The sequence below is a fragment of the Myxocyprinus asiaticus genome, chromosome 1, assembly GCF_019703515.2.
Source record: "Myxocyprinus asiaticus isolate MX2 ecotype Aquarium Trade chromosome 1, UBuf_Myxa_2, whole genome shotgun sequence".
NCBI classification, from domain to species: Eukaryota; Metazoa; Chordata; class Actinopteri; order Cypriniformes; family Catostomidae; genus Myxocyprinus; species Myxocyprinus asiaticus.
This window is the reverse complement of record NC_059344.1, coordinates 31,258,673-31,273,932: the sequence shown is the minus strand read 5'-3', so window position 1 is coordinate 31,273,932 and position 15,260 is coordinate 31,258,673. Positions and strand designations below refer to the sequence as shown.

Sequence of the window (15,260 nt, the reverse complement as noted above, 5' to 3'; positions counted from 1 at the left end):
TTGGAGTGTGCGATGTGGCAGTCAAACGCATGTGACAGACTTGTTTTTAATAAGACCGGTGTGTACTGGTAACTGTAGCGAAGGGCTCGTGCGGCACTATCAAGAAGTTATTGTGATAAATAATCTATTGCAGCGATATTATCACATTACCACTACTCGTATTATAGATATTTTATCTCATAAGGTTATGTTTAGTTCATCCCCCACCCCCATAATATCATGCTTCATCAGTTTCATCTACCACAGTATTATTTACATATGAACATTTAAATAATACGGAATTTACAAATCAACCTAGTGTGCTGATCAGTCAAATGTCAACGGCTGAAAGTACCCTTGTTGTTACATGCGGCGTGCTATTCATACCCAGAACACGTGTTCATTCACTGTGTAAACTAAAAGAAGAGTAATAAAGATTTTGGTCGGTGGTTGCCACCGTGCATTCCCTCCTGAGCCGACTCTCTAAAGGGGGAGGGGTCGTGTTTTCCTCGTGTTCTTCCATCAGTCCAAAGTGACTCTGTATTACCCGCCAAGAAACTATTTGCTTGTAAAGACAGAAGGCAATAGTTTGCACTAAAGGTTTAGTGTTTACAGTCGTCGTCACATGACTGTTGCATATTATTCTAACCAGCACGTCGGTTAATTTTAAACTGTTTTGAAAGACATTATTTTTTTTATTTGCATTTCTATAAGTCTAAGTGTATATGAACAACTGAAAACAATACGAGCTATACACTTTTTTTAAGTCTCTGGCGCCTTCGACAGTTCGGTTGATTTTATCGCATAGATGTCACCCTAAAACAGATTCGCTGGATCAACCTAACTGTTCCTGTAGCCCCACCCAGTTTCTGATCGAGCTCTGATTGGTCGCCGCGCTGGTTGTATGCGTTTTCACAATTCAATCCGCCTCTCTAATTGGTCGCCGGTGACGACAATCCCACACCCAACTCCCACCCACTGAGGCATCAAGTTTGTGAGACTCGCAACAGCTAGTTTAAGAGGCTATAGCTGAATGTGCAGCAAAGACTCCCAAGTCTAACTGCGCTCTTTGGTTTAAATCACTCATTTAGAGGCCAGCAAAATGGATATGAAAAAGAGAATTCACCTGGAGTTGCGGAACCGAACGCCATCAGACGTAAGCATGTTTATTACCTCCCGAAGGATAGCGTTATATTAAAACTGTTGGTTAGAGTAGTTGTGCTGCGTGGATGGACAGCGGTAGATGTTGATGATGTCTTGAATGAAAAGTTTGCGGCGACTTTCTTACAAGCCTGGACCCTTGAATATTGCTATCTCGGTGTACCGCAATAGTTCTACTGATACTCTTCAACTTTCGATAGATCGTTTGATTGATGAAACTGTAAGAGCCTCCATGCATTGAGTGTATAAACAAGGGAAGCGGCGTGAGAAGCCATATTTGTAACTTTGTAGCCCCTGAACGCGCCCTTTTCCTTTGCATCCCCAGAGCTGCAAAAGTAGCCTCCAGACAGTTTATGCCTCTCTCACGCTTTCTTACACACATTTTCAATTCAGCAATCACACTTGCCAGTCACAGGGGTCGTTGGCCAGTTCAGTAACTTGTGGGACAAAATTTGCGAAATGCTGTGCAGACGATTTGACAGATGGCTTATGATAACCTGACCAGCCAACTGAATTTCGAGGCATCTGTCCAGGATTTTTTTTAACGTACATCGAAAGCATTTACATTTCTCAAAGCATTTGCATATATATATATATATATATATTGATCGGAGTCTTACCGTGGCATTTCGTGACGTTAATATTCACATCTTTGATTAAAGGAAAATGCGCGCATTTGCTGTTCAATCGCGGTGTTGAAATAATCGTGTCACGGCATATCTAGTTGCGTAAAGGTGCCCAGTCCTATTTAAAACAGCATTATATGACGGCATTACCAGAATGCAAAGACACAATCAGCAGCCGGTGTTTTTTGTTAGTATGTATATTCAAATTCCCACAAGTGTAACTATGTTCTCGGATGAATTCAGTGTAACATTGTCAAGGTCCCTGTAATTGCTCCTTTACACATACCTAAACGTATTATAACTTGTAATTAAAATGTCATAAGCGTGCAGCTACGTCCTCACCGCGCGCTTCCACTGGCGGCATAAAGCGCTTTTCGGCGTGTGGCTCGTCTTGTTATTGCCATGCACTGGGCGCTTGTGTGAGCGCGACGCAACTTGAAGCTGCGCTGCTCTAGTTTAAGATCTAGGACACGCCGCCATTTTAACCAGCAACAAAGACGCACGGCATTTAATCGAGCGGAGAAGCGCTGCTGCCGCCTCAGTCCTTTTGTCTGGCCCAGAACCGTTGACTACTGAGAGTCGAGCGTGTATGAAGCCGAAAAGTTCGTTTTTATTGCACGAAAGTCAATGCCTTTCGCTTAAAGAGCAACCCCGTTGCATTATCATGCGCTTTTCTGCCCCTCCTACTCGAGGATTCTTGGGTCCGTCCTCGTGTCTTTGCTCTTCCAAGAGAATGTAATGCATTTAGTGGCGAAACACCCAGCCTATCATTTACGTGTGTTTTTGTTTGCCGTTTGAGCATGCAAACACTATAGTAAAAATACCCTAGACACGGGAAGGTCGTGTACGCTGCTTGTTGCGGAGTCAGCCATTTTGTTGTGTGTGGTATACGGAGTGGGAGTCAAGTGTGAGATTTTTGTCACGCAAACGCGACAACGCACTGAAACATGCTGCTGTATCTATTACTGTAGATCACAACTCAATATGGTCCTGGCCACATATGTATTTGTGTTCCTAATCGTGTTGATTAACGTATGAATCTTCTGGACATAATGAACGGCACTATGTGTTGTTGTGTAGGCTAACATAGAGCTAACAACCCGTTTCCCACGTTTGTTTCCAATAGTGACCACATATGGTTACTGTTCTGATTGAGCGACACAATAAGGGATGCAAATCACTCACCTTTCACATTTCCACAAGCTAAAATTATGGTTAAAATGTCGACATTTTCCTTAGTTAAATGCTTGAAAGGGTTACTTTAAGCTTAAACTGTTAAAAAGCTTTTAATACAACAAACAAATCAACAGAAAAAAAAATATACATCTGGAACAACTGCTATTTTCACCTCTTGTGAGTTTACATCCCTGAATATACAGTGGATACTATTGCTTGGCAGGGATGTGACTGAATTTAAGCCACATAAACCACCTTGTCTAACTTAAGAACTCCCTGGTGGTTGGAAGTTGCACAGGTACAGACTGTAATAAATGTTGTGTAAAAGTCTTAATCTTTTCTTTATTTCATGTGCACTTTTACCAGGTGAAAGAGCTTGTGCTTGACATCTGTCGGTCAAATGAGGGCAAAATTGAAGGCCTCACAGATGAGTTTGAGGAGCTGGAATTTTTAAGCACAATCAATGTAGGCTTAACATCAGTTGCCAATTTGCCGAAGCTTAACAAACTCAAAAAGGTAATAGCCAATTATTTTTGTCTTGTTTTAAAAGTATTAAAAAGTATTATTGGAAGTTTTGCACAGTCTTATTAATACTGCATCACTGATTCATGTTCTCTGCAGCTCGAGCTTAGCGATAACAGAATCTCAGGGGGTCTGGAGGTACTGGCAGAAAAGTGTCCCAACCTCACTCATCTCAACCTAAGTGGCAACAAAATTAAAGACCTCAGCACTATTGAACCCCTGGTAAGCCACACTCATTGACATCAAGGGTTTTTATTTTATTTTATTTTTTTAAGTTCTTGTATATTACAAGGTACACACCATTAATAAAGAATATTTAAAGGGATAGTTCACCCAAAAACTTAAATTCTCTCATCATTTACTCACCCTCATGCCATCCCAGATGTGTATGTCTTTCTTCTGCTGAACACAAAGATTTTTAAAATAATATCTCAGCTCTGTAGGTCCATACAATGCACGTGAATGGTGTGCAGAACTTTGAAGCACCAAAAAGCACAAAGGCACGCTGCCTTTATGAAAAGTAATCAATAAGTCTCCAGTGGTAAATCCATAACATCAGAAGCGATATGATGTGTTGGTGAGAAACAGATCAATATTTAAGTCTTTTTTTTTTTTTTTTTTACTCTAAATCGCCACTTTTGCATTCTTCTTTTGTTATTTGGCTATTCACGTTTTTCGTGCACATTGCCGCCTACTGGGCAGGAAGGAGAATTTATAATAAAAAATGACTTAAATATTGATCTGTTTCTCACCCACACCTATCTTCTCACTTCAGAAGATATGGATTACTTTAATGCTACCTTTATGTCCTTTTTGGAGCTTCAAAGTTCTGGCCACCGTTCAATTAATTTGTGAGGACGTACAGAACTGAAATATTTTTCTACAAATCTTTGTGTTCAGCAAAAGAAAAAGTCATACACATCAGGGATGGCATGAGGGTAAATGATGAGAGAACTTCCATTTTTGGGTGAACTATTCTTTAATACTTGTAATAATAATCTTGAATAACAAATTTTACATTTCTGTTTAAGTAATAATGGCCGTGCTTGAATAATTTTTTTGACAACCTGTCTTTTTCCAGAAAAAATTGGAAAGCCTGAAAAGTTTAGACTTGTTCAACTGTGAGGTGACAAACCTGAATGACTACAGGGAAAATGTTTTCAAGCTGCTCCCTCAGTTGACGTATCTTGATGGATATGACAAAGAGGATAAAGAAGCACCAGACTCTGACACTGAAGCTTACGTTGAAGGGCTAGATGATGATGATGATGATGATGATGAAGATGGTATGTGCCATTGATTTGTAATGTCAGTCTGGCCTCATGTAAATGCAAACTCATTCCCAATAGCCTCCATATGATGTTTTGAATCTTGATTTGAATTCTGTTTTCATTGACCCAATTGTGTTTACAGAGGGAGAAGAGGAATATGATGAAGATGCAGCTCCAGGAGATGAAGAGGAAGGAGAGGAGGATGATGAGGAAGAGGGAGAAGAGGAGGAAGAGGAAGACCTCAGTGGAGAGGTGAATACTAGGAAATAATGATACCCTTTGTTTTTTTTTTGTTTTTTTCCCTATACAAACACACATACCTGGAGTTAACTCATACCCATTTTTTTTTCCTTAATTTTAGGAAGAGGAAGAAGAGGAGTTAAATGACGGAGAGGTAGATGATGAGGAAGACATCGGTAAGTGAACGGTTTAAGCATTTTAAAGTTTCCACAAATAATTATTATAAAGTTCACCTGTGAGTGACTATTTAATGCTGGAAAGCATTGTTATTGGAAGTAAAAGAAAACCAAAATAAAATATAGCTGCAAGCAGCAATAATGGGCCCAAGCACAACTGGTCCATTTCCACTCGGTGGCTTTTGGAAAACAATGCAAGGTGGACACATACATTTGACATTATTCTAAACAATTTTGATGTAATTTGGGTAAATATAAGAAGACTATTTTAAAGTCTGTTGTTAGAGCCACACTTCCTGCTGCCAAGTGGTGGCGCTATGACCGTGACCCAAAATAGTCAAATCCATGTGATTAGCCCCCAAGTCTAAACATACATCTAAATTTTTATCTAAATCACACATTGCACACAGAAGATATTAGACACTTCCTGTTTCCCATTTTTCACCATTAATTTAATGCCTTGCCATGGCAACACCATTCGTTATATCAAAATCTGTTCGCAATTTAGCATCTTCAGTGTCTTGCATAATGTTGTCTAAATGTGGTGACAGTCTCATGAATCCCCTAGGAGGAGTATTTAAAAGTTCAGAGACTGCAATATTAAAAAAAAATCCAAAATGGCAGACTTCCTGTAGGGCGGACCTAACGACTATAATCATGAAGGTTGTCCGGCTTGATGAGAACTATATATGTACCAATTTTGGTGACTAGGTGAAAATGGGGGTGCTACAGAGACTGTCTTACACACCCATTTTAAAGGGGGCACAACAGAGCCCCCCACACTCCAATGCGTGAACTTTTGCCAAGAGCTAAAGGCCAACAACTCTGATGTGTGTGCAAAATTTCATGAAATTTTAAGCATGTCAAGTGCCTCAAAAACACCCAACAATAAGAAGGAATAATAACAATTAATGCATTGCCATGGCAACAGTATTTAAGATTAAATATCCCTTTACAAATTTACATCAGTAGTGTCTTGACATTATTCTGAAGAATTTTGAAGCAATTCATGTAAACGTAAGAGGGCTATTTCAAAGTCTGTTAAAAGTGCCATACTTCCTGCTGCCAGTTGGTGGCACTATGGAAAAGGAGGGCTATTTCAAAGTCACTTTCTGCTGCCAGTTGGTGGCACTATGACCGTGATCCATAATAGCCGCATCAATGTGATCAGCCCTCATTACCAAACATAGAGCTGAATTTTCATCAAAAATCACTCAATGCACACAAAAGATATAAAGCACTTCCTGCTTTCCATTTTTTGCCATTCATTTATTGTATCACCATGGCGACACCATTCAAAATATAAAAAATCAGTTCTCAATTTAGCATCTACAATATCTTGGCATAATGCCAGTCATATGAATCCCCTAGACATAGTATTTAAAAGGCTGACTTCCTGACCCCCCCCACCCTCCCCTGCAAATTTGCCCAGCCCTAATGGCCAACGACTCTGATGTTTGTGCAAAATTTCAAGAGTTTTCATACAGGTTAAGTACCTCAAAAGTACCGAAAACTTTTAAATAATAATAATTATAGCTGCAAGCAGTGATGACGATCAAGCACCATGAGTCCATTTCCACCCAGTGGCTTTCGGAAAGCAATGCAAGGTGGACACATGCATTTGGCATTTGACATAGTTCTAAACAATTTTTAAGCAATTTGGGTAAATATAAGAGGACTATTTTAAAGTCTGTTGTAAGAGCCACACCTCCTGCTGCCAGGTAGTGCCATCTTCAGTGTCTTGGCATAATGTTGTCTTAATGAGGTGACAGTCTCATGAATCCCCTAGGAGGAGTATTTAAAAGTTCAGAGACTGCAATTTTCAAATAATCCATAATGGCGACTTCCTGTTTGGCGGAGCAAATAACTATAATTATGAAAGTTGTCCGGCTTGATAAGAACTATATATGTACCCGTTTTGGTGACTGTAGGTGAAAATGGGGGTGCTACAGAAACAGTCTTACATGCGTGAACTTTTGCCCAGCCTTAATGGCCAACGACTCTGTGTGTGTGCAAAAATTTTTCATGCATGTTAAGTACCCCAAAAGTCAAAAAAACCTTGAAAAGAATAATAATAATAATAATAATCCTTAGAAGAACAATAGGTTCCTCCGCACTTTCAGTGCTTGGGCCCTAATGAAATGACAAACTTTGTGTTATGTTTACAGATGAGGAGCGGGGTCAGAAGAGGAAAAGAGAGCTGGATGAGGAAGGGGAGGAAGATGATGACTGAACATGCACTCCCTATTGTGATCTGACCGTTTAACCCCTGTATATCTGTCATATTGTCACTCTGGGATGGTTTGGGGGAGGTATTCAAATGGTAGGGGGTGGGGTAGTATAAACGAGGACATCTTTTTAAATATTTGTTTTTTAGCTTATGTTTTTTTTGTTGTTGTTGTTTTTCTTTTGGTTTGGTTTGTACTTTCAGTTTGATTCCCTAATTTTCTCCTAAAGCTCTTCAAATGGCTGACAACACCTTGTTGAAATTGATTGTTGGGGAAAAAAGACCAGTATGCTCTTTGTAATTCTCCCCTCTCTGTACTGGTGATGCCTAAATTCTGATGACTTATGTATTAAGAAAAGAAAAAAACAACCAAAAACCTTTTAGAAGTGCATGGCTGACTCTGTTTTAAAGTTGACTACTGGTTTTCAAGGAAGAACATTTCCTAACACACTTTTTTTTTTCCTTTTCTTTTTTTATTGCATCTTTGATTTGTGTATTGCGTTTAGTTGGTGTTTTTATCATCACCACCACCACCACCATGTGATGTGCTGTTTGGGCATGAAGAATAGATCATGATGTCTGCTTGGACATGCACCGTTCAACCTCTCAATGTGACTTATTTTATTTTTTAATGTTCAGAGCTGAATGTCTGCCCTTGTCAAATGAGTCCTAAACCCCTTCTCCCTTTTGTGTGGATAGTTCAGAGGTTTTGTGTTCTTTGTAAATAATGACCAAATATATTTTTTTCTGATTCCCTTTGATAATGGCAGACATTTTCACAAATAATCTCAGTTGTAACCATTAACTGTAATAAAATGAATGAAAACACAAGCAGCTGTATGGTCATTTTAAATGTGTGTAACAGCCAACTTTGATATTTATGGCCACAGAAAGTCCACATATTGTAATGAGATTGTAATAAACAATGATTACACACTTGGTCGATAGATTATGTATTTGGAGTCTTGTTAAGAGATGGCAAGTGTACAGCACTGATATTTCAGGTTTAAGATTATGAAGTGAAATTGCATTGTGAAGCTCAGGGAAAATAGCATATATATTAGGGGGGGGGAGTTCATAACTGGATGTTATGTAAATATTTGGAAGCAACATGCTGATTTAAATAGAACGCATGCATAATTTGAATTGAGCTGTATCCGGTTGTCAGATCATTCTGATGGAAAATTTTATTAAAACGAAGACTTCAAATTTCACATGAATAAGTCAACATTTTTGTTCAAATGAATATTTACTGTATAAGCATTTATGGTGCTTTATTAACTTGAACATGAAAGCCTTGCATGCATTGTAAAAAAAAAAAAAATTGTAGGTGCCTCTAATATACAATGTGGACAGATTGCCTCAACGCACAGTCCTTTGACATATTTTTCTGTGTAAGATGGACAGGTAAATTAAAGTCTTCAATAAGTCGAGACAATTGGTTTCAATGTACCATTTGAGTACATTCCACTCCCCACATTAATTTCCCCCGCGGGATTTTTTTTTTTTTTTACTTTGCATGCAGTTTCCTTCTGTTAAATGTGACATACTGTTGTCAGACAGTTATCCATAATAAATTGAGCAACACAGAGTAGTCATTACCCATTCATGTTTTTATTTTTTAATTTTAATCAAAGCCAAAGGTTAGCCTAATGTCATGCATAGTTGTTCAGGCCAATATTGTCACTATAAAATATTTCGTCAATAATTGTGCTTGTGTTGGCAGCGAGTGTATTCTCTGACAAAATTAAGGGCCCGAGTACTGCAGATTTTCAGGCACCTCACACTGTGAACATTTAAATGAATATCCCCCTACCTCTGCAACCAAAAATTGTACACTATGTATTATAAGGCACGTGAGAATTTGGATTCTACAGATGAGTGTTCCAGTCACGTTGTAGGGCCTTACAAGTATCTGAGCAGGAAGGGAACTGATCCTCACTGATTGCCCATTTCACGTATTGGTTTTGAAGTCTACTACGTAGGCTAGGATATTACCCATTGTATCCCCTGAACGTTTTGTATATTGTCAGAAATCCTCTAATGTTGCTGTTTAACACACATGAATGCTGTGCACTGTCTGATCCATGATATGTGAACTCCAATGCTCTGCCAAAGACTGTGGCTTTACTGCTCCCTAATGTCAGAATGATTGAAGTGCACTTTCTCCCTCAAAACACATTATCAGACTATGCAAAAATGAAACCGGAGCACAGGAGTTTGCGTTATTATTTTATGAGGCAAAATATTTACAAAGCTTGAGGTTCATATTGTTTTTCATTAAATAGTTACAGCAAGAAAATATCAAACACTCACTGGCTGTATTCAAAGGCAAACCAACTTGCTTTCCATGCTGGTTGATTAAAGTCTGAGGGCTGAGGGCTTTAATTACTGATTTGAATTAAGAATGAAGTGATCACCATATTTCTCCTGGCCACAACTGGCCCATTAAATGTGCCATTCAACTTTAAAAACACCCTTTTTTGTAAGATTAGCTGGTAAAGTTTGTTCTTAGCTTTCAGATTATTTTATAAGGGCACAACCAATCTGTTCTGGTTCTAATTAATAGGGTAACCATTACAGAGGAGCGTGACATAAAGAGCATGACTGCACCTGTATTTTGTGGCATAATAAAATTATAAATTGTCAGGAGGTGGTACTAAACAAAATTTGAAAATGGAATCATTAAATAGGTTTGATTTAAATGAATTTTTAATAATAAAAAGAACAGTGTTTCATTATGCTTTTTCAATCACAGTCAGTCTTAAAGGAATAGTTCACCCAAAAATGAAAATTCTCTCATAATTTTCTGTCCCTTATGCCATCCCAGATGTGTATGACTTACTTTCATCTATTGAACACAAACAAGGATTTTTAGGAGAATATTTCAGCTCTATAGTTCCACACAATGCACATGAAGGTCCAAAAAGCACATAAAGGCAGCATAAAAATATTTCATGACTCCAGTGGTTAAAACAATGTCTTCAGAAACAATATGATAGGTGTGGGTGAGGAACAGATCAATATTTACATCCTTTTTTTTTCTTCTTTTTTTTTTTTTTACTACAAGTCTACTTTCAAACAGCCCTCTAATGCACAAGTTCTTCAGTTTTTTTTTGTTTTTTTTTGCATTTGCATTGCATTTTCGTGCATATCGCCACCCATTGGGCTGTTGTGCAAATATGATTTATTTATTATTTTCCTTTCTTTATCCCTGCTTTTTTTCCTCTCTGCCCAGTAGGTGTTGATATGAACAAAAGATGCTAATCATTATCATAAAAAAAAAAACTCAGTCCTCTTGTGAACATGAATAGGAGGGCAGATTTTTAGTAAAAAAGGACTTAAATATTGATCTGTTTCTCACTCACACCTGTCATATTGCTTCAGAAGAAATGGATTTAACCACTGGAGTCGTCTGGATAACTTTTATGCTGCCTTTATATACTTTCTGGAGCTTCAGAGTTCTGTCCACCATTCTTTATAAGGACCTACAGAGCTGAGATATTCTTCTAAAAATCTTCATTTGTGTTCAGAAGAAAGTCATGCACATCTGAGATGGCATGAGAGTGATTAAATGATAAGAGAATTTTCATTTTTAGGAACTATCCGTTTAAACATAGTGTGTCGTCTTACAGTTAGATTAACTGTTCAATCAAAAATCTACCAGCCAGACCTCTCTCTCCATCTCTTTCTTTCTTTGAGTGGTCAGTTTAACTTTTCCTTCGAACTTTACTTACCCAGATCCTTATGAAATGACAGTGTCAGTGTCTAATACTAATGTACATCTGTTACTAATTAATTGGATTTTACAATTAGTGGATTCCATTCAAGATTTGAATACACTTGCAGCCAAAAGTTTGGAATAATGTACATAATGTCAGTAGGAAATTGGAACTTTAATTCACCAAAGTGGCATTCAGCTGATCACAAAGTATATTCAGGATATTACTGATGTAAAAAACAGCACCATCACTATTTGAAAAAAGTCATTTTTGATCAAATCTAGACAGGCCCCATTTCCAGCAGCCATCACTCCAACACCTTATCCTTGAGTAATCATGCTAAATTGCTAATTTGGTACTAGAAAATAATTTGCCATTATATCAAACACAGCTGAAAGCAATTTGGTTCGTTAAATGAAGCTTAACATTATCTTTGTGTTTGTTTTTGAGTTTCCACAGTATGCAATAGACTGGCATGTCTTAAGTAGCAAAAAAGCTTTCGGTCAATCATTGTTTTGAGGACTGAAGGCTATACAATGCTTAAAATTGCCAAAAAACTGAAGATTTCATACAAAGGTGTACACTACAGTCTTCAAAGACAAAGGACAACTGGCTCTAACAAGGACAGAAAGAGATGTGGAAGGCCAAATGTACAACTAAACAAGAGGATAAGTACATCAGAGTCTCTAGTTTGAGAAATAGATGCCTCACATGTCCTCAGCTGACAGCTTCATTGAATTCTACCCGCTCAACACCAGTTTCACGTTCAACAGTAAAGAGAAGACTCAGGGGTGCAGGCCTTATGGGAAGAATTGCAAAGAAAAAGCTACTTTTGAAACAGAAAATCAAAAAGAAAATTTAGAGTGGACAAAGAAACACAGACATTGGACAACAGATAATTGAAAAAGGGTTTTATGGATCTTAAACCCATTGAGATTTTGTGGGATCGGCTAGACCGTAAGGTGCGTGAGAAGTGCCCGATAAGACAGCTACATCTATGGCAAGTGCTACAGGAATCGTGGGGTGAAATATCACCTGAGTATCTGGACAAACTGACAGCTAGAATGCCAAGGATCTGCAAAGCTGTCATTGCTGCACGTGGAGGATTTTTTTGATGAGAACTCTGAAGAAGTTTAAGAAGTTCTAAAAAAAAATTTCCAACTTGTATTAGTAATTTTTCACATTATTAATGTCCTGACTATACATTGTGATCAGCTGAATGCCACTTTGGTGAATAAAAGTACCAATTTCTTTCCAAACCCATTTTTCCAAACTTTTGGCCACCAGTGTATTTGTGTATATCAGTGTATAAAATTAATTCTGATGTTGCTTGTTTTTTCACACTGTAAAATCTTCTCAGTAAGTTAACTTACTTGCTTTATCGACCCATTTGAATTGCCTCTATAAACTGACTTGCACAATGTGAAGAGGAGCAACTAAAGAGTCACCACAGTCCCCAACTCAATTGAGTAATAACCCAATACTTCAGGGTGTCATTTGGATAAATATCATCAATTGTGTATTGCTGAACTGTGTTTTTTGAACACCGTTCTCAATTCAATCAGCACTGTGGGTACTATCATAACAAACCTATTTAACAGTACCACTGTTCTCATGAGAAGACAGCTTGATTGGTGAAGCATTTCTATTTGACCTTAAAGTCATTAAAATACTTAAACCTTACAATACTTTTTATCTCTGTCTTAATAGCCATGACTCTATATGACATTTACTGAGCTATTTAGAACAATTACTAATAAGGAAAAAAGAATTAAATAAATAATTCTAATAATTAAATCTAGGTAAGACTAAAATTATGAGATGATACTGCAATTATTAGCTTGTACCAAGTCAAAACCAATTCAATGCAAGACTACCAGTCTTGCAGTAAACATTCATTTGTGAGAAAAGAGAGGAAGGGATTACAATTACACGAAAGAGAATGGTTAAAGAGATAGTTCTTTCATCATTTACTCACCCTCATATTGTTCCAAATCCTTATGACTTCCTTTCTTCTGTGGAACACAAAAGGAAAATGTTAGTCTCAGTCACCAATTTACTTTCATTGCATTTTATTCCATAAAATGAAAGTGCATGGTGACTGAGGCTGTCATTATGCTTAACATCTCCTTTTGTGTTACACAGAAGAAAGGAAGTCATACCGGTTTGTTGAGAGTGAGTAAATGACAGAATTTTCATTTTTAGGTTAACTAACCCTTTAAGAAAGATAAAGAAAAGGAAAGAGGAGCCCTTTCTGTTCATAACCCACTGCACCTCCCCACCTACCTGTGGGTGGTGCCAGTTTATGTATTTGTGAGTCTTGTGTACCTCTTCACTGTATATAGAAAGAGCTACCGCAGGTAGATTGGTATTGTGAATGAAGGACATTTGAAGGGAGAGTATTGAATCATCACTCCAATAAAGTCAACATAGCACATGGTCGCTGTGGGGTCAACACTGGTGGTCAAGTGTGAAACACTGCTTAATGAAGACGAGCACTTGGTCTGCAGGGATCTTGGAAGGAGAATATTGGACCGTTAGGAAGGAGGAGGCCCATGTGGAGTGTCAGCAGTGCTGGAGGCTTACTGTATATAGTGTCACTTTAGGACAGGAAATCAACAGAAACAGTAAACATTTCATGTCAAATGCTGCTATCATTGCTGTTGTTATTGTTGTTTGGGCTGTTTCTTATGTTATTGAGCTCCAGCTCAAGCTGTCGGATCTTAATGTCCTTCTGAGTGAGCTCGTCCTTCAGTCGTCGCAACTCATCCTGCTGCCTGAAGAACATCCGCAAGAGCTGCAGAGGACAATGCACAGGTTTATCACACACACACATACAAATACACACACACACACACACACACACACACACACACTATCAGCAAGAAATTATACCCACACATACAATTTCTCTGTTTAATTGTCCCTTCAATACAACCCCAATTCCGAAAAAGTTGGGACAGTATGAAAAATGCTAATAAAAACAAAAGGAGTGATTTGTAAATTATATTCACCCTTTGCTATATTGAAAGTACTACAACTACACATTATATGATGTTTTTCCTTGTGAATTTCCTTGTTTTTTTGTTTTGTTTTTTTTTTTCAAAAAAAAAAAAAAATCAAATTAGATGATTGCAACACACTCCAAAAAAAGGGGCAATTTAAGCCAATAAAAATTTGACGAGTTAAAATAACAAGGCAATGTGAAACAGGAGATGTTAAACAGGTGAGGCAATCGTGTCATAGTATATAAGGAGCCTTCAAAAACAGCCTAGTCCTTCAAGAGCAAGGATCATTCAAGAACAGATTCTTCAGCAAATAATCCAGCACTTTGAGAACAATGTTCCCCAAAGACAAATTGGAAGGATTTGGGGCATTTCACCCTCTACAGTGCACAATATATTTAAAAGATTCAAGGAATCTGGTCAAATCTCGTTGCGTAAAGGGCAAAACGAAAACCACTTCTGAATGTGCGTGATCTCTGATCCCTCAGACGTCACTAACTTAAAAAACACCATTCATCTGTAATGGATATCATGAACATGGGCTTGGGATAACTTTAGTAAACCTTTGTTAGTCAAAACCACTTGCCGCTGCATCCACAGATGCAAGTTAAGACTTTACTACGCAAAGCAGAAGCCCTACATTAACACTGTCCAGAAGCGCTGCTGACTTCTCTTGGCTCGGTCTCATCTTAGATGGAAAGTAGAACAGTGGAACTGTGTTTTTTTGGTCTGAAGAGTCCACATTTCAAATAGTTTTTTGAAAAACTCAGCCGTCGTGTTAGCCAGGCCAAAGAGGCCATCTAAGCTGTTATCAGCGTCAGGTCCAAAAGCCAGTCTCTGTATGGGCCAGGGGTGTGTCAGTGCCCTTGGCATGGGTAACTGTGTGAGAACACCATGAATGCAGACAGACATGTACAAATTTTGGAGCAACATATGCTGCCATCCAGCACCATCTTTTCCAGGGACATCCCTGCATTTTCCAGCAGGACATCTTCAAACCACATACTGCACGGATTACAAGTGTATGGCTGTGAAGCAGAGAGTGTGGGTGCTAGATTGGCCTGCCTGCAGTTCTGACCATCTCCAATTGAGAATGTGTGGCATATTATGAAGACCCCATACAATTATGCAGCTAAAGACCTACATAATGGATAA

General features: G+C 38.2%; 2 protein-coding genes across 7 annotated transcripts in view; one reads left to right on the top strand and one right to left on the bottom strand.

The window, feature by feature from the left end:
• Window positions 1-968: 968 nt before the first annotated feature.
• Window positions 969-8,209, top strand: LOC127443918 (acidic leucine-rich nuclear phosphoprotein 32 family member A-like). Its single transcript, XM_051702986.1, has 7 exons — window positions 969-1,135; window positions 3,309-3,458; window positions 3,564-3,686; window positions 4,546-4,750; window positions 4,878-4,987; window positions 5,097-5,151; window positions 7,320-8,209. Exons 1-7 carry the CDS (start codon window positions 1,082-1,084, stop codon window positions 7,382-7,384), a joined length of 762 nt encoding a protein of 253 aa, XP_051558946.1. The 5' UTR covers window positions 969-1,081; the 3' UTR covers window positions 7,385-8,209.
• A 1,388-nt stretch (window positions 8,210-9,597) lies between these two features.
• Window positions 9,598-15,260, bottom strand: part of LOC127443798 (coronin-2B) — a 66,289-nt gene continuing 60,626 nt past the window's right edge. For all 6 annotated transcript variants that reach the window (XM_051702736.1, XM_051702725.1, XM_051702708.1 and 3 more), the window contains one exon: window positions 9,598-13,897. In XM_051702736.1, the coding sequence (XP_051558696.1) occupies window positions 13,742-13,897 (156 nt within the window). In that variant the 3' untranslated portion in view covers window positions 9,598-13,741. The remainder of the gene's footprint in view (window positions 13,898-15,260) is intronic.

Coding starts and splice junctions, on each gene's coding strand:
- LOC127443918 (XM_051702986.1), top strand. CDS start 1,082: ATGGATATGAAAAAGAGAATTCACCTGGAGTTGCGGAACCGAACGCCA. Junction 3,687..4,545: donor TCAGCACTATTGAACCCCTG/GTAAGCCACACT, acceptor GTCTTTTTCCAG/AAAAAATTGGAAAGCCTGAA. Junction 4,988..5,096: donor AGGAAGACCTCAGTGGAGAG/GTGAATACTAGG, acceptor CCTTAATTTTAG/GAAGAGGAAGAAGAGGAGTT.